We start from the raw sequence: 19,110 nt of genomic DNA, 5'->3' as shown, positions 1-19,110 counted from the left end.
TATATATATATATATATATATATATATATATATATATATATATATATATATATATGTTCGAATGGAATTTATTCTAATGGAATGCTACATTTAATACCTTACTGATCCTATATGTTCGCTTTTTTTATTGACTTGTAAAAACTTGATTTACTAACCAACAACCAAGAATTATAAATTGATACGCATATCTAAAAACCATGAAATTAGAACATATCCATTCTATTAAAAACATATGAGGATGTTGAACTAAGAAGTATGCAATTAGGACATACCTTATGGGTGGTACTCGCAGAATAAAGCTACTTAAACAACGTTTCTAAATACTTCTTTGAACAGCACATTGTTTGTTTCCTTCTTCTCATTTTCTTCATGACATATTATGATCTTGAGCCCTTTTTTATTTGTAACTCTTGAACTGCAACATATAGTTGTCCATGTGTGAATACAGGCTTTTCTAATATCAATCCAACATGTGACAACGACTACCCTTGACTCTCGTTAATTGTCATCGCATAAAAAACCATGATAGGAAATTGTCGCCTTTGAAATTTAAATGGTATCCTATGATCAGAAGGGGTTAGGGTCATTTTAGGAATAAACACTTTTTTGGCCAGCTCCTTTTCTTGTTAAACTTTTTGCTTCTATTATGTGCTTTCCAAGTTTGGACACAACTAATCGTGTGCCATTACATAGACTTGATGAGTGATCTATGTTTCTTAGTAACATGATTGGTGTCCCTACCTTAACAGATATCGCATGGTTTGGTACTCCTGAGCATCTGATAGTGTTTAGGAACTTTGGTGTGTGAATTGATGCCAAAATATCATTATTTGTTTCAGATTCAGAAACTGTATCAGAACTATAATAAGTCTGAGCTTCGGATGGGTTCAAACTCATCATATAGATGTTGATTTCATCCACTAGTTGTAGTATCGGTGTGAGGATGGCTTTGTCTTTTACATGTGAAACACAACTTTAACCGCAAAATAATTCAGGGTAAGTTGCTTTACATATCGAACTAATAGGATAATCCTAATCATGTATCAATATATCATCTGAAATTTTTATCTTATCAATACCATCTATAGATGATCCACACCTACCATCTCCAATGCTTAAAATCCAATCAGCAAATTCTCTTAAGTCATTGTTTTCACAATTGCTTTTGTCTGCTTGTAAGCGCATGTTTCTTGTCAAAGTCAACAGTTTACAACTATCCCATATATATGATGAGTTAATTGTAGTATTGACAATCTTTTGCTTACAACCTTTAGGTATTACTAGTAGTATTTGTCGAAACTCACCACTAAAAACCACTGTCTTTCCTCCAAACGGTTGTTCCAAGCTTGTAATATTGTTAAACCTCAAAATATTTCTCATGATTCTATTGAGTGCTTCAATACAAAGTTTATTGACCATAGGAGCTTCATCCCACACAATAAGCTTAGCTCTGATTATTAATTCAGCCAACGAAGTATTTTGCTTTATGTTGCATGTTAAAAATTCATCTAAATTAAGTGGTACTGCAAAGCGAGAATGTGTCATCCTACCACCGGGTAATAAGAGGGATGTTATGCCACTTGACGCAATTGTCAACACGATTTAACCTTTGGACCTAATAGCAGCAGTAAGTGTCTTCCAAAGAAATGTTTTTCCCGTACTACCATAACCATACAGAAAGAAAACACCACCTTGCCCTCTATTCACTACTGTCATCACTTCTTCATAAGCTCTCTTTTGTTTGTTTGTAAGTTGTTGTACATACACTTCATGTTCAGTAGTCGAAATTTGTTTATCGTACCGAAACTCATCAGAAATCAACTTATTGTTTCCCCCATTCATAATTTTCATCAAACTTGTATCAATATCAGGTAATGGCATTGATGGAAAATCTCTTAAGCTCTTGTTATAACTCTTGAGTAGTTTTTCAATTTCTATCAACGTCAGATCCCATAATTCTTCATCTACAATTTGTAACTCTGTTCAACAAAGTGTATACATTGTTGTAAGTAATAGTATGATTTTGTAGAAGATAAAATTTTGCAATAAAATACATACACCAATTACATTTACATCTGTTTTATTATGACCATGATCATTATTTAGTTAAATGTACATTTGTTTTACCTCATGTAGTTGATACTTATATTTCCCACATCTATATTGGATATTTTGAACTCCGTTATTTGGATGTATAATGTCTATATATTAATATGTTTTCACCTTCTTATGATATCTTCAATGCTTAATAGAATTGAATTTTTTGCATGGCATATATACAACAAGATGCAGAATAAGAAAAAAGGAAACACCCTATTGTACACTTTCATATAAGCATTCATGACCATCGAGACAATTTGTGCATAGTCATCTTTAGATATAATTTGTGGCTCAACCACGTCGAGGTAAGCATGTCATTTTCAAAGAATTTGTTTTGTTCCATGTGTATATTATTTTGTTAGTAATGTTTATTGTTAATTTTGGAAATTGTGTCCATGTCTTTTTGTTTTGTATGATATTCATGCTTTATTTTGCAAAGTAAAAATATGTTAAAATTTGGCACATTCATAAGTCCATTAATATTTATTGATAAAGTTATACTTATAGTTGCCTAGTAACATTAATAGCATTGACAAACTGATACAAAGATAAGAATGCTTATTTTTCTGCAATTAATAATAATAACTATAACGGCATACCTTGATTGTTAAGTAACCTTCTTTGTCGGTGAAGAATGTCATCACATAGCATTCTCCGTATGCCTTTCCATACATGCTCCGGCCTAGCCATCGAGTCAGAAAACAATAGTGTTGCATAAAGCCTTCTTAAATATTCTCCTGAGCCCCAGTGACTTGCTTCCTTTATAGCATCTATGTATTCTTTATCATCAGTCAAAAGTCCATATGCATAGCAAGCATCTCGAAATGTCGAGTAGACAACACCATCAATAGTTCTAATCTGTTCATAACTGGTAGGTCCTCTAACTAAATTTAGAAGTAGTCTTAGGTAGTAAATCTCTCTTGATTCTGGAGGTACAAAGAAAATACGGCCAATAACTACATGAGATTTTCTTAAAAACTATTTTCTAGTATTAGCCTTCCATACAAACTTAGAAGGAAATTCCACATAGGTCAAACATTGAGCTTCGGCATATTTTTGTTTGCCTTGAACCATCCCAAGAACATGGATTCTTTCACAGACTCTTTCATAGCAACGTCATCCAGGTTTTCATCGTCCTTGAATATCACTGGTTTTTCACCAGGAAGGTGAAAGCCTAGCCTTACCACAGAAGGGTTCATATAATGAATGCTATACCCGAGAACTCTCCATACAGCTTCACACGGGGATATGTACCTATAATCATAGTACATACTAACTTCATCACACTCATTATTATCCGCATCACTTGTGGCACTTATGTAAAATGAAGTTGTTACACGGTCGTGGCCTTTATTGACATATTTAAATAGATACTTAATCGATCTTGACTAGTTACACCACTCAACATTTATATGAGCACCATATTTCAATAATAACTTCCTATTGTGAGGCACGACATATCGATTGTCATGTTCCACACCTGATTTGGTGATTGTTTTGCCATCGCCCCTACACCAATAAATCGAATAACTATCTTCATCAATCGTAGTACTCACAACAAATCTCTTAGGAAAGTGCCTCATGCATTGACCATTTTCCATGTATGGTGAATCTTTCCTAATACTACCACATAGACCATGCATCACGTGCTTTTTCGCTGCTTTGTAAAATATTGGATCATTAACCTTGTTGGGTATCTCAGCACTTATAATCCGGTCTATGTCTTCTCCTGTTGGAAACTTGTCATCCTGATGTAGAAACAACAGAATATGTGTGTGAGGGAGACCGCGCTTCTGAAACTCAATTGTATACACAACTGCAAAGGAGAATATGTACATACACATGTATACAGGTTCTTAGACATTTAATACTTCCCATTAGTTAATACAGGAGATGCTTTTACACAGTTATATGATGAAAAACGACAATGCTGGTTAATTTCATAAATGATTGTCCCTTTATTCATACAAATCTAGCAAACTTTGTATAATTGAATGGAATTCACAATTTATAAAGTTTCAAAAACTTCACTGGAACTAAAATATATAAAAAATGTAGCCATCTTAGGCTGCAGGTTAATTCTACAGTAATTTAGTTCCCTATTTTTACAGTTTCGTATTTTCTTTTTATAAAAAAATTTTCACATCATGCATTTTAATTTATAAAGGGTTTTGTGTATATATGTTAAACTATTTTTTGGAAATAGAAATTTCTAGTGCGGATTTGTTTAAAAACGTGTGATAGAAGAAGTTAGAGATTTATTGTATAAAATGATTGGTTGAATTAAAAATCAAAATATCTCCACAACGAACATACACATGTACTGGAAAAGCTAAAAAACATGCATATTAATATTACGGAATAGGTTACGGGACATTGTTTACCTGCACTAACCCGCCCAAATATTTGGTTCTTTCTGATGTCTTGGAAAATTTTGTCCAACTTAACTTTGAAGGCTCTACATACCATGTCTGGTCAGTTTTCTGCATGTAGTTCTCTATTCTTAAGAAAATTTTTTAATTCAGGCCATTTCAGATTACATGTGAATGTAAGGAAAAGGTCTGGATAGCTAACCACCCTACAAATTGCCATTGCATTTTGGTAGTTTTGTATCATATACCTAGGTCCTCCCATGAATGAAGAATGTAAGATGATACGTTTTCCCCTTGACGCATGTCTAGTTTCTCCACTTAACACTGCTTCGGATAAGTCCTTGTATATTTCACACCTAAACTTTTCTTGATCAAGCCGAATGTAATTTAATCTGGCTGACTCAATCATGGAGAATCTGTCTACCAAAAATTGCTGAAATAAGCTTCTTGAATAAAGCAATGAAGATGCATCGGCTAGCCTTTCTTGGATCCTGAATGCAAAAAACTCCTTCATTGAGACCTCTTGCCTACCCTTATCTTCTTTACCAGCTTTTTTATTTAGAGGAATGTCTTCCTTGTAACCATCCTCTCCATATGGAAACAATAAAAGGTACTACAACGCCAAATAGGCTGGATTTAGCTGATTATTTATTCGTTGTAGCCTCCCACTATGTGTCTCAACCACAATGTCTCTATCAGTTTTGGCGAAATCAAAGTCGTCTACTATCAGTGCAGCAACCTCATTAGAGGATAGTAGGTTATACCGCCTACCATATTTGCCCCGTTTGCCAAACAACCTCAACTTCACCGTGGATGTGTAGTCAAATCCTATAGACTCCCGAACCATTCGAAATGCCTTCACCAACACGTTATCATCCAACATCTTCTTCAAATCTCTGACAATATCTTCATGTATTTTGTTGTTGTCTCTTTCTCTATATCATGTCAAAGCATTTTCAAAATCTATGTTAGTTAAATGAATAGTTCCTTACTGATTTACTCAACACATAATAACCATGGCCATATGTTAATTCTGTTACGCACCTTATCACTGCTATACGATTTTGAATTTCATTTTGGGTATTGTACACATATAATTGTGCAAATCTTGCCATGCACCCCTCTTCGGGTATAAAGCTACCCATTAGATGATAATTCTCTCCATATAGAATAAACGTGCATGGCCCTTTGCTGTTTGTTATAGTTCAATCAATCTTGGCACCCATTGAGGTGAATTGGAACATAGAGTTATAAGTCCTAATGTTCTCACAGAAATGCTTGCTTTTGATGTCATCCACATATAACAACTCATACAAAACTTTGGGTGCTTCTTGGAGCTGAAGAATTTCAACTTGTCCTCCTCTGCAACAGAGAGTATATGTAGGGTAGATGTGTTGTATTATTTTTGTGACCTTTTATCGTACCAAAACAAAGCATGGCAATATTGACATTCATGAATTGCATCTCCCATGTGTCAGTACTCTACATGATAATAGACAATTTAGCCAAATTGTCCAAAACTTGAAATTCAATACATACTTGTGGCATATTAGTTTAGGTTGTTTTCTGCCTTATACCTTCGTTATGATTATTTGGAGGCCTGCTTGTGCATGCGTCATTAATAGCTACTCGATTTGCTACTTAATAGATGAAGTCAAGATATAGTTTGCGAAAAATTTTATCTTATGTCACTTGGTTAGATTTTTCCTTTAAAAAGTCTATTACGTTTATGCATATAGTGTTTGATTGTTGTAAAACTAATTGATGAAATACAAATGTTGTTGCTTATGCTCATTAAATTAAAAGGGTATTTTTACTTTGATCTAACAAAAATAAACTTCAACAAATTCAAAAAACTATCTTTTTAAATATAATTTTGATAACCTACCGTTGAAAAAATATCATTACCGAACTAAATCTGTGTGCGAATTATTTTCAGTGTTTATATTTTGGTCTATCAAGTAAATAGTATATTTGACATTTTAATGTTAATTGTTTAGGCAACCTTAGTTTAAAGGAATATAAACTAAATCCAATGTATAACCACTTAAAAGTTGAAGCTGGAACATTTTTGCATTCTTTTCAAATTTGGAAAGATACTTTTGGATGCTCAATAATTTTTTACATTTGGTTTTACAAAAAATTTGTTATCAGTTAAAGCTAACCTTTTTTCACTAGTTATCTTATTTTGAAAGAACTTTCTAGGAACTAAATATTCTTTTCCATTTTGTTCAACAAAAAGATGTGTTACAACATTATTAAAAAAATATATTTTAAAAATTAAATTAGTTAAACTAGTTACTTCGAATAAAAAACTGCAGAATCCAAGCTTTTGTGTCTGTGAGAATCACTTTTAGGTGATGTTTTGGATTATTTAAAATAATAGCCATTTTTGCTAAATAATTTTAGTTTATTATTTATGCAGAGTTAGTTTAAAAGAATATGAAGTAAGTCCAATACATAACCACTTTAAAGTTGAAGCTAAGACATTTTTTCTCGATTTTTTTATTAAACACAAAATTAATAACGAATCCTATCTCTAATTTCTGCTACTATATATTGTATATATATTTTTTTACCCATTGCTGCGTTGCTTTTGTCCATGGAGCTAACCTCGGCATGACCTGAGCCATTTGAGATTGAATTAAAATTTTGTGGCAACTTAGTTTTTGCCATGGTTCTAATTGAGGTTGGAGTTCGCTTATTCACCTTGGGATATGTTTCTGCGATAAAATTTTTCAATTGTAAAAATGGTAGTAGGATTTGAGTGTATGTATTTAGTTTATAGTCGAGGAACTAAATAGTCTCGAAGCAATAACCCCTAAATAAAGGAAGATTATCATCTGAGTGTGTGTACATTGTGTGAGAAGATTTGATGCCCACGACTATACGCATTTGCATAGTACACTCAAAATTATCTATCTTTTAAACCATATTCACTTGGACCAAACCATTTGCATCAGTCTCGTTAAAAATGATTGTACTCAACATAAATAGCTTGGAACTAACCTGATCGAGTATTCATATTTTTTTTTTAGCCAGCTTAAGATCCCTTTCCTTCCTGCAAATTTTTGTCGTCTCTACACATATGTTACCTGCAGGGTTAACACAATAAATGTCATTTCCAAGTTTTACATCCCACAAAATTTTTATCTGCTGACTTCATAAAAATTCCGTATATGAGCATAGTTGTGTCTGGAATTGCTATTTTTTTTAACTTACATGTTCAGATCTAGTAATCAAGTTGTGACTTTACAAAAAACAGTTCAACCTGTTGGAAAATTTACATGTCCAGGTCTAGTTGTAACTTATTATTACGAAAAATAGTTCAACCTGTTGGAAAAATTCAAAATGAGTCAACCATATCAAGATAGCTAACCTCTCAAATGAGCACCCTGCCCACTGCCACCCAGACACTCATGATCAATTGCTATAGTGATTGATAGGGACCTTTTGGACGTACCTAAGCTGTCGGAGTATGTGTAGTGGTGTCTTGCAATATCATAATTTTCCTTATTCTTATAATGAGTTCCATAACGAGTTTCTCTTGTTGTTTCTAAAATTTCTGCATAGAAATTGAGTATAAAGTGAATCCATGTTTGTAAGACAATTTGCTAATCTAAAGAACTTCAAATGTTATGTTACTCGCTGCTTCATTATGCCCTTGTTCTTGCTCTTCTACTGTAACACTTGAGATAGAAGACCTTGAGCTTCTTCCAATCAGCCTTTATTCAAGTTTATCTGAAACAAAAATCCATCTTTATTATGTTTTTGAGGCATATTGATATCCCATACACTGTTACATAGTATATTCCATACACTTCAGAATATCATGAATCTTATTAAGAATACTATCAAATTTTTGTCTTTAAGATATTATTTGAGTAGACATTATATAGTGATGAACATTGCACAGATTCCACTATTTTTTCTTCAAAATTTACGCACAAGATTCTTGTGAAGATGAGCTAAGGAAGATTTGCTGCAGAGGTACTCGAGTGTACAATGTCCTCTGAGAGTCCGATTGTGATGTCTCCAACTTCTTTCTCTTGTCATCCATGATAGTCTTCCTTTTACACTTAGATATGAATGAGAAGTTTTGGTCCATTTTAACAGTAGTCCTACATATAACTTCTAGTTTAAAGTTTTTTTAACCACACATGGTCAGCCACAGTATTTTGTTAGCTACACATGTATTGCTGAAATCTCTACTGGTTGGATATTTTGGTAGACATCTTCACTCACTAAGAAAATCTAAACTACTATCTCAATGCTGGTATTTTCTTTGTTTCTTATACGTCCCACTGTATCTATTTTTTCACTTGCCTTTTGATCTAGCTTTTACAATGATTAATTTTTTGATTGACCACTATATTGTACTAATATCTGTATTTATGGTTTAATTCAATTGGCATTAATATTCTGGTTTTAACCGTATTGTTTTTTATGAATTTTTGATGTATAAATTCCTTCTTTTGGGACTACAAAACACAATATATTAATAACTAAAAAGATCGTGTTTCTTTTAGGGGCTTTGTTTATCTTTTAGTTACTTATTCATTTTTCACTTTTATTTTGATCCTTTTGATACTATCAACTTAACCATTTAAAATGTTCAAAAACTTTCTAATATTATCCAAGCTTACTCATTTTTGTATTATGTTTTGATAGTCTTTTTATAGCCTGATGATACCTTTAATATCTAAGTAATCAACTTTCCTTTAATATCTAAGTAACTTTCTTAGTAACATAGCCTCCATTACAGTGTTTTTATCCTACCATATTTGTTGTGGCCAAGCTTATTGTGACTATCTGCAAAACCGTTTTGAAATGGTTTATATTCCTTTGTATTTAACTTAGTTATTATCGACTGTAGGAGCTCAAATTAAAAACTCGTAAGAGTGTTCAGAGATATGATTATTTGTGTGGACATAAACACTCACAATATTGGTGTTACAACCAAATCTTATAACTATTTATATTAATGAGTATATACTAAGCCAAGACACTCTAGAAAATCACACTAAGCACTGAACGAATACACTATAATATAATACCCTGCACGTTATATTGTGCTTTCCTATAAAATCTTGGAAACTCGGAGTTTCTTTGACAATACAAAATACTCAGAATCAAGACAAATAACAAGCTTGTTGATTTGATTTGGTAGTGGTATAGTTCCCACTACTGTTATAACGATTTAACGACTTTGCCGTGGTTGAAATTTTAATGTTTTTGGATTTACATTGAAAACATATTATGGTTTTTTATATTTTATTTATATATTTGTGTACTTTTGGATGTGTGTCTCAATGTTAGTGATGCTTTTAATACGTCGTTCTGTCAATAATCGATTGTGATCGAGATTCATTTTCCTTTAGGAAGTTATTGCCCACTCGAGAAATAACTCGTTAGAAGCTTATCAACTAGTTTAAGATTCAATATCGCCGACGTTAGAATTCAGTATTTTATTATCCCTTAAGCAGAAAAAGATACCAACAAAAAAAGGTCAATTGTGAAACCATAAACCATTGTACCTATAACTGATAGTATTGTTCTCAATCTTGCCACCAACCTTTTGAATTAAGTTCTTCATTATAATACAAGTTGATTCTGCTGTAACTGGACACACCAATTAACGTCAACTCTGACGTATAAAATAAATATATTCACATAATACAAAGGACATGCTTATTTTAATTTACGTTTCCCCAAATTAAAACCCTTCGCAATTTCCCCTTGTATAGTTCACCAATCAAATTATGAAATGAAATGATGAATAAAGCAGCAAAAGGATGCAATATCATCATAGCAGATTTCATGAGTTCTTTGCCATATCTTGTAGTGACCACCATAGAAAAAATGCTATTTCATCAGGGAGCGCATCAAATCGTTCCACAAAAGGCAGAATTATAGATGCTGTGCTACAATTGGTAATTCATGAATGCCAAAATGTGAGCTTCAATGGCCTGAAATTTCAATATAACTTGTGAACCAATCAGTTTAAGCAACAAAATTTCTAGTATGATGCAAATGCCATCAACAGAACTATATTATTAGAGAAAATTTACCTGTTTACGGTTAATCTTATCTTAATCGGATCTCTCTAGCTCCCGAAATTTTCTATCCCATTCACGAGCCTCGTACTCTTGCTCTAGTAAATCCTTGTCAGTGCTATACACAATTTGATCCTGTCCTATGACTGTCTTTTGGGCCATGTCCCTAGCACTGAAAAGCTGAAATGAAAACAAAGGAAATTGTCTAAGAGATTATGTTGAGTACAGAGTAAACACCTTCAGAAACTTCGCTGACAAAAGGAAATTGTCATTTAACACTCCTATTCCAATTCATTGGTTTCCTCAAATCACAAAAGGGCATATCAAGAAAACGCACATAACATATTGGATGTGATAAAAAAATATGTAAGAAACATAATGTAACACAATGGCAATTGAAACATTCAGAAACTATATAATAGCCAATGGTAACCAAAGGATAAAAAACAAAAGAAATCAAAAACTTGTATCCATATTTATTTTTCCACTAACGGCTACAACATTTCCTTCATGAACTTCAAAAGAATTTCAATTATATTATAGAAATTTATGTAAAAAACACTTATCGACATACTATATGGGCAACATACTATATGGGCAAGATAACAGTTTCGTGTATCATATATTGTTGTTCTAACTTACATGGGAGCAAAAATGAATAACCATACCTTCTGTCTCAGTGAAGGGTCAGGTAATTCGAGTACTTTTGCACACTGCTTCCTAATTTTATTTCTCTTTTCAATGTCAGCATTCCTCTTCCTAATAAAAAACCATCGGACAAGGGGAATTGCAAAGAAGGAACCAGCATAAATCTGAAAATATTATCAATTCATCATTCAATCTATTGTGACAACAAACCTAAACCAGTGCTAATAGACATTAAAATAACACCCTCATGCTCAAGAAAATATCTATTGGTAGTGAAAGAAGGGCATAAAGAAGCTGTCAAACGCTCAAACATCTTTTATCAATAATTTCACATTTTCAATGCTTTCAACTTATCTCATATTTAAAAGCCATAACAAGGCAAGAGAAGCATTCATTGATGTTCAACACATGATGTTTTCCAGCGGCACCAATTTGCAGAGTCCAGAACTAGGACTATTTTTTTATTTTTTCTTTTTGGGTCATATTACCCTCAAATTTTAAGTCTCAAATAATATTTCTCTAAGCAACAGCATCAAATCATGGAATTAAATACTAAATTTACAGCAAGACATTACCATCAAATTCCCAAAATTAGCATCATCAAGAATTCTTCTATAAATTCAAAAAAAAAAACCTAAAAAATATAACTTGCGAATCCATTTCTGAAATCAAAGAACTTAATTTATTTCAAACTGGAATATTAATCATACCTGAAGAAGCGGAAAGATGTCTGCCACAAATTTAATGAAGCTACTAGGTGCAACTGTCATATCTCTTTGGATCAATGAAAAACAGAAGTGAGAAGCAGAAACATAAGAAAAAAACAATAACCAACACATAAAGGGAGTAACATACTTCAACATGGTTCCAAGAATAATAACTCCAAACAGATTAAAGCCACCCAGGCCAATAACCATTGCTCTCTCTGATGTGCTTGTTTTACTGAAATAGAACATTTGTGCATGTTGTTATGACTTCATGATATGAGAATACCTGAGGTCAAAAAACAAAGAAAAAAGTAAAAGAAAAGAACCTGAATTGCCATGTTTTCTCCTTGAAAAACTTCTCAACTCCTCCAACCCAATCTGCCCATTTTCTACCAACATATTCTTTCCGCTTACCCTTTTGAGAAGCTGTCCTCTGTAGAGATGGGAACCTATATACGATATTTCCCTGCAAACAAGTAACATGCAATTCAGTATTTTTTTTTTTTTGTGTTTTCTAAATGGAAGTACAAAAAGGTTAATCATTCCCAGATGAAGTCAGGTAATACTTTATACTTTTTGGGAGGCAAAGGAATTGTCAACTAAGCAAGAACCAAATGTTTTATGTAAAACAAAAATGGACAGTAATATTCATATGATGCAACCTTATCTAGAAAAATTTGTGAATGTATAACCCAACCCCCCCAACAAAAACACCCACAGGATGCACAACAGGGAGTTCTTTCAAGTTTTAAGGACTAAAAAAAGTAGAAAAGATAACCACGAAAACACCATTGCAAAGGAATGGAAAGGGGGACAAATGATTATGATTCATTCTATGACAATATCTCAAAATACCTTCTCATCAACTTCAGGCTGACCATCAAAACGTAAAAGCACAGGTAAGATATATGATTCATCATCCTGGAACCAACCAAATAAACCGTGTCAGTAGAACACCAACAGTAAGCATAGTAAAACATTATATCATAAAAATGAAGCAATGAAAAGAAAAGAAACCCAATACAGGTAATAAGAAAGTATAGTAGTATAGTAGAACACAAGGTCAACCAATTGAGCCTTTATTTAAATTATCTTATTCAAAATGCAACTGAGAATCTTAACACCGTAATTCAAATTAAGGAAAGTCGATCAACTGGAGATCTATTACACTCTTTACTGTTAAGAACTTAAGATGTCATGAATTTAAATCAAATGTGTTACGTAAAAGAAAAGTGGGCTGGATAGGTTCCATGCAAATTCTTTTTTTTAGTGTTTGTTTGGATGTCATTAAGTTGATAAAAAAATATATTTTTTCAATGAAAAAAGATCTTTGTTTGGATGTCATTAAGTTGATCCCTGTTGTTGCTTTCTAGTTTTGGAATTCGACAGTTTAACATGTAATACAGAGTACAAACTCTGCGATCAAGGAGCTACCCTCCATACTGTGGCTAATAAAATACCACAGTCGGGAATACAAATTACCTGAAGTCCCTGCACAGAATCTATATCAAGATATGGGGCAAGTTCTTCGGCTGCAACAACACCACCATTAGATGATATATACTGCCCAATCTGCACATAAAATAAATAGCAATAGCAATCAGATGACGCAAACATGGTTAGGTGGATGATAAAAAGGTAACAAAGTAACAGAGAACTTGCATTTTATAAATAATGTGTATCATATTAATAGCGTAGCATCCAGTGACATAACCTACGTAATAAATGTATTGAGAAAAAGAAACAAAAAACAATTCAACCATCAAAGGCAACGGACCACTGAATTCAGTCCTCAATTATTACCAACTTCCATCTCTCTTCTTCAATTCCTTGATTGGGATCACCATCTCCAAATACAAAGGAGAATACCTAGAGAAAAACAACATCAGAGTCCTTCTGTCAGAAGCAGTAAAATATTACCAAAAGGGGGATAAAACAAAATTAACTCATTTGCAACACACACCGATTCAATGAAGTTCATCTTCTCATCATCAGCTTGTATCCTTCGCCTCCTATAGTAATATGGATCCCAGTACCTTCCATGGTAAAATATAACAATCTGTCACTAAGTTTCTCTCAAAGAAACTGGGTTTTTAGTAGCAAGAAACTAGGTAAGCATGCTACAAACTGATATTAAACTGAATCGGAGTAAAATTTTATCATATTCAATTTAAAATTTGATCAGAAGCAACTCAACTTAGGCACAGAAAATGGGTTTCTTACTAAGCATTGTGCTACTTCATAGAGTATATATGCTTAGTGACAACGAGATAATTAACTCAAACACTTGTATTGAATGATCAATTTTCTCAAATCAACACAAAGCGAAATTAATAATCAATATCTTATGTGTATGTAATTAGAAGTATTAGAAATACATATGTTGATCAAATCAATATCTTTAAACCTCTCTCTACTATTTTCCTTATCTCCTTCTCTCTTGCCTTTCTTCTTTTCACTTTTGTTTTTTTCACTTGGGCACATATAAAATCAATAGGAAGAATTAAAACCTTTTCATCAACAAGAAACATGCAAGTTTACAGAACTTTGAATACCAGTTACATGATACAGTTAAAAAAGGTATTGAAACAATCTGCTGTCCTACACCGGGACATAGGATTCTTCCCACCAATACAACAGAAGCAAAAAAGAATAAACAAATAAAGGGAACAAAGTAAGGAAAAAAAATTACCAAAATAAGTCTACTGGATTAAAGTAGAAGGTAAATCCTGAATCATATGATCTGCCTCGTCTTCCACGATTGTCCTCTTCACTGCACTTAAAACCACATTATTATTGCATGGGCACCAAAAAAATGTTCCGGATAAACTATGCATGAAGCAATCTCGCATGATATGGATCAACAAGCATTTGGGTAAATTCATATTAAAGTTATGAAGTACCTTCTGCTACTAGTAACCAGAGCAATTATTGTTGTGTAAACAATAACAATGGATGCAATTAATGCTGTACCAAAAGAAACCCTTATCAAGTATTCTCCTGCAGCCTGTCAAAGTCAAAGATCATTAAACAGCCAAACCCATATATTACCAATCACAATAATCATCAACAATTACTAGCAGAGTATACAACTATCTTCAACTTCAATACCTTAGCCTTTTCAAAAAGGGGTTCAGCTTTAATCCTAAACGACTTGGCACCAAGCTTTGATCGATAATCTTTCGGAAACACATACAGAATGTCACCTTCCTCAGAAACCTGCAGAGACCATCTTGGCACAATTGTACTCTCACAATCAAAAACTTGGAAGATAAAAGATCAAAAGTAACAAGCCAGTGTTTTGTTAGTATATCCCAAGTTCACACTAAACCCTACACATGTAAAAATATTTTACATCTACAGAGATAACTTTGCAACATCCAGTTATTCATACCTTTTGGCTATAATACCAAAACATGCTTGATTGCAATATAAATTAACTGAAACTGTTACCTTCAAAGTTACAGTTCGAAACTTCGACTATGACTCAACCACTACAGTTTCGCACGAATTAACATGAACTAAATATATTACCTTTAAAGTTAAGTACTGAATTCTGTAGCCACCATTTTTTCAAGGAATTTTATTTGAATTTTACTTAACCAGCTCAAAATCACATGAGTAACTATAATATAACAAATAAAAATAACACTTCCGCCATCTACTTTCCCTTTATCCGTCAATATCACTTTTCAGTATTTTCTTGAATCAATGCGTGTATGTCTTGATTGTCACTCAGGCGCATTGCCATGCACCAAAACCACTGTGAACTCTAGCCTATAATATAATAACTCAGCTAACAAATGCACATGCAAAACAAATATAAGTGGTCACCACTATCACAATTTTATCAGCAAATGGAACTTCTAAATAATTAAACCCCATCTATTAAAAAAATTCACAAACTAATTACTTCAACAAACACAACATTATCCCAACAGAAAGAAAAAGCAAAAAACTACCTCTAAGAAGCCATCTGTATCAGCAGCAAGAGCTTGCAGAGCCTTCTGAGCCTCATTCAACTTTAGTCCAGCCCTGCTCGCCACGTCACCAACTGTCACCCTCCCGCCACACGCGTCAACTGCCTCCATCGTCCGCTTCCTCACATCCGACGGCAGCTTATCTGTCTCCACAGCTCCGCCGGGACGGATAACCCGGCCTACATCGATGCCCGCCCTCACAGCGGGCACCAAAACCCTAGGCCTCCTTGGGACTGTCCGGAGGAAGCTCGGGCTTTGCATAAAGGGGCCCGGGCTCCTGGGCGGACTGCGGGAGTGAGAGAAGACGCGGGAATGAGGTGTGACAGTAAGGCATGTGGAGATGGTAGCCATTATTTTGGGAATGAGGTTTTTCTTTTTTTTTTTAACCCCTAATTTTGGGACATGGAAGAAGGTTTTGTGTGAACTGCGAAGTGTGTGGTGCGAGAAATGGAACTGTGTTTTTTTTTTTTTTTTTCCAGGGGAGGGGTTTGAGATATTTTATGTCATTTTTGAAGGGGACATGAGTTTTAGCAAATAGCAAGTAGCGAGTAATGACTGACGAGATTTCTGGTTTGGAGTAGTGTGGGGTTGTAGGCTTGTGTGGGAGAAAGAAGGAAGGCGGGAGGATGAGGTTTGCGCATTGACGCATTTGTCCCTGCTCCCTTTTTTCTTAATTGCCCAATATGGTGTATTCCTAGAAATGACAAAATTTAATCTATTATCTATTATATTCTAGATTTAATTATTCTGTTAATTTTTATAATTTTACAAAATTTTTAATTAAATTTTTATATTCTTTTTTAATTTGATATTTATACCAATTTTTTTCAATTAAATCTTTATTGACCGTAACCCTTAATTTAATTGTATAAGAATTTAAATAAAAAAAATTTGTGCAAGAATTCAAATAAAAGAAAAAAAAATTTGGAGGCCCAATTAAAAAAACATTTGTTGCAAGAATTCAATTAAAAAAAATATAGGAATTTAATTAAAAGTTTAGCAAAATTATAGGACCAATAGAATAATTAAACCTATATTCTATTATATATTACTAATTTTATAATCAAAATATATATGTCACTTTTTTATTACAATTAAAATCAAATTTTTCTCTCTAAAACTAAAGAGTTTTTTCTTTTAAAATTAACAAACTCTCTCTTTCTCTTCATCTTTATCTTTTTCTTTCTTTTTTCTTATTCTCTCTTTTTTCTATCTTTTTGTTGTACAAAAAATAAAATTAACAAAATAATACAATTCAAATAAAAATTATTATCATTATTATATACATATTCTTTTATTTTTTATTTAGTTTAAATTTTTACTGCTTATCTTTTTAATTTATATTTTCATTTCTCTACTTTCAAAAATTTATTAAATATAATTTAGAGAAAATACTAATATTATGATTAAAAATTAAAATTAAGATTTAATTGTTTAAAAAAATTGATTTTGAGTTAATTTTATAACTATCAATATAATTTTTTTATGTTAATATCTAATTATATTTTTATATACATAAAGGAAAAAATATTATTTTTAAATAACAAACATAAAAATTAATTATTTTATTTGTGCAATAAATTTAACATCTAATTAAAAGTATATATACAAATTAAATCGTTTCAAATTTTAGATAACGAATATTAAAATTAATTATTAGTAATAAATCAAACTCTTTTACGTGCAAATAATAACTAAAAATCTTATTATTTGATTTTTTATCTACAGAGATCCTAGTCTTCTTAGCCAGCAGAGACTTTTATCCCTTACGATCTTTTTGTAAAAGTAGTTTTATTCTATAAATCTTTTATGCCATAATCTATAATGTTAGGATAAAACTGAACGTAATTTTAAAAGATTTATATTCCCGTAATGTAATAAAAATACTAATTAATTAACTAACTAAAGAAAAAAGTATTATTTTGGTCCTAGCATTTGTGTCGGATCCTGATTTAGTTTTTAACATTTTATTTCAATTTCAAAAACTTTTAAACGTCCTGTTTCAATTCCCATAAAGTTTTAAGCGATTTAATATTGTTCCATTATTAAATTTGACACAAATAATTCGCATATTGAATAGTCAACAACATTCGATTTTAGTATGTAAATAAAATCGATCTACCAATAATGATTAATATAATTTTTTTTTCTATTTTGAAACAATGATTGATTGTTAGGATTTAAAATTTTGTAAAAAAAAATTGAGGAGAATAAATATTATAAAAAAGTTTTGGTTATATTTTTTAATATATAAAAAAAATATGACTTAACTAATAACATTATTAACGTCTACATTATTCATTTCATTAATTATTAATGTTAAATTTTAAGAGTATGACTAAATTGAATTGTTTAAAATTTTTTAAAATAGAAATAAAACGTTTTAAGATGTTAAAAACTAAACTCTAATTTAGCCTAAATGTTAGGAATAAATATAATACTTTATCCATAGTTAAAATAAGAGTAATACTAAAAGCTAATATGATAGCAATCCATTTAGTCAATATTAAAAGGTAAATTGTCAAACAAATCTAGAATAAAGTCAACTAAAGATTATTTTTTATTGTGTTTGGATTTTAGATGTTCTTTTAATTTAGATTCGACTTATTTTTAAGAGTTTAAACTTTTTTTATATAAATGTTAACTGCAATAATATTAGTGTTGTGCAATATTGTCTTTCAAAATTTTTTCTTAAAATAAATATAGAGAAAACTTAGAGTTAGACTGTTTGAGCATTTTATTTTCAAGCTCACTTCAGGTAGAAAATTTGACCTCCTTTTCATTATTATTAACTACCTACTTTTTTTTAATCTATTTTTTTTAGTATTAAATCAATAGTTTAATTTTTATTTACTGACAATTAAAATATTTTATATTGTTATACAATTATATTTATTTTTGTGAATGACTATTGATGTGGTCACGCAATTAATATAAAAATAATTATTTTTAGGTTTAATTATTTTATTGATTTCTATAGTTTTGTAAAATTTTTAATTAGATTTTTATATTTTTTCTTTTTAATTGAGTCCTTAGTCCTTACACTAATTTTTTTTAATTGAATCTCTACATTTTTTTGTATTTGGGTCTCTGTAATTTTTTTTTAATTAGGTCTCTATACAATTAAGCCAATTATTACAAAAAAGGATCTAATTGATGAAAAAAATTGATACAGAGACCCAATTAAAAAAAAATATAAAGATCTAATTAAAAATTTCGTAAAACTATAGAAATAAACAGAATAATT

The 19,110-nt window shown here is 31.6% G+C and overlaps 2 protein-coding genes across 3 annotated transcripts; both read right to left on the bottom strand.

Moving 5' to 3' along the window:
- Window positions 1-1,602: 1,602 nt before the first annotated feature.
- On the bottom strand, window positions 1,603-3,944 carry LOC140177099 (uncharacterized). The gene is made up of 4 exons (XM_072209605.1): window positions 3,497-3,944; window positions 3,138-3,448; window positions 2,700-2,958; window positions 1,603-1,979 (listed from the first exon to the last, which is right to left on the bottom strand). Exons 1-4 carry the CDS (start codon window positions 3,942-3,944, stop codon window positions 1,603-1,605), a joined length of 1,395 nt encoding a protein of 464 aa, XP_072065706.1.
- A 6,041-nt stretch (window positions 3,945-9,985) lies between these two features.
- Window positions 9,986-16,555, bottom strand: LOC112747486 (uncharacterized protein At5g03900, chloroplastic). Of its 2 annotated transcripts, none has more exons than XM_025795530.2 (14): window positions 15,846-16,555; window positions 14,995-15,102; window positions 14,787-14,890; window positions 14,576-14,656; window positions 13,847-13,919; window positions 13,687-13,752; window positions 13,366-13,455; window positions 12,739-12,804; window positions 12,210-12,349; window positions 12,032-12,118; window positions 11,887-11,950; window positions 11,197-11,340; window positions 10,544-10,708; window positions 9,986-10,458 (listed from the first exon to the last, which is right to left on the bottom strand). In XM_025795530.2, exons 1-13 carry the CDS (start codon window positions 16,212-16,214, stop codon window positions 10,565-10,567), a joined length of 1,536 nt encoding a protein of 511 aa, XP_025651315.1. In that variant the 5' UTR covers window positions 16,215-16,555; the 3' UTR covers window positions 9,986-10,458; window positions 10,544-10,564. The 2 variants fall into 2 exon arrangements, with proteins under 2 accessions (XP_025651315.1, XP_025651308.1); XM_025795523.2 differs by having other exon boundaries at window positions 9,986-10,441.
- Between the last annotated feature and the right edge of the window lie 2,555 nt (window positions 16,556-19,110).

This window comes from Arachis hypogaea, chromosome 2, assembly GCF_003086295.3.
Source record: "Arachis hypogaea cultivar Tifrunner chromosome 2, arahy.Tifrunner.gnm2.J5K5, whole genome shotgun sequence".
Taxonomy (NCBI): Eukaryota; Viridiplantae; Streptophyta; class Magnoliopsida; order Fabales; family Fabaceae; genus Arachis; species Arachis hypogaea.
This window is presented reverse-complemented; position numbering and strand designations above follow the sequence as displayed.

What these genes read in the sequence shown, in the direction of transcription:
- LOC140177099 (XM_072209605.1), bottom strand. Translation starts at nt 3,944, where the DNA reads ATGTGTATGTACATATTCTCCTTTGCAGTTGTGTATACAATTGAGTTT. An exon ending in TCATATAAATGTTGAGTGGT is followed by an intron (nt 3,449 to 3,496) that starts GTAACTAGTCAA and finishes ATGTCAATAAAG; the next exon opens with GCCACGACCGTGTAACAACT. An exon ending in AAGGTTACTTAACAATCAAG is followed by an intron (nt 1,980 to 2,699) that starts GTATGCCGTTAT and finishes TTTGTTGAACAG; the next exon opens with AGTTACAAATTGTAGATGAA.
- LOC112747486 (XM_025795530.2), bottom strand. Translation starts at nt 16,214, where the DNA reads ATGGCTACCATCTCCACATGCCTTACTGTCACACCTCATTCCCGCGTC. An exon ending in CCCTTTTTGAAAAGGCTAAG is followed by an intron (nt 14,891 to 14,994) that starts GTATTGAAGTTG and finishes TGACTTTGACAG; the next exon opens with GCTGCAGGAGAATACTTGAT. An exon ending in CTGGTTACTAGTAGCAGAAG is followed by an intron (nt 14,657 to 14,786) that starts GTACTTCATAAC and finishes TTTTAAGTGCAG; the next exon opens with TGAAGAGGACAATCGTGGAA.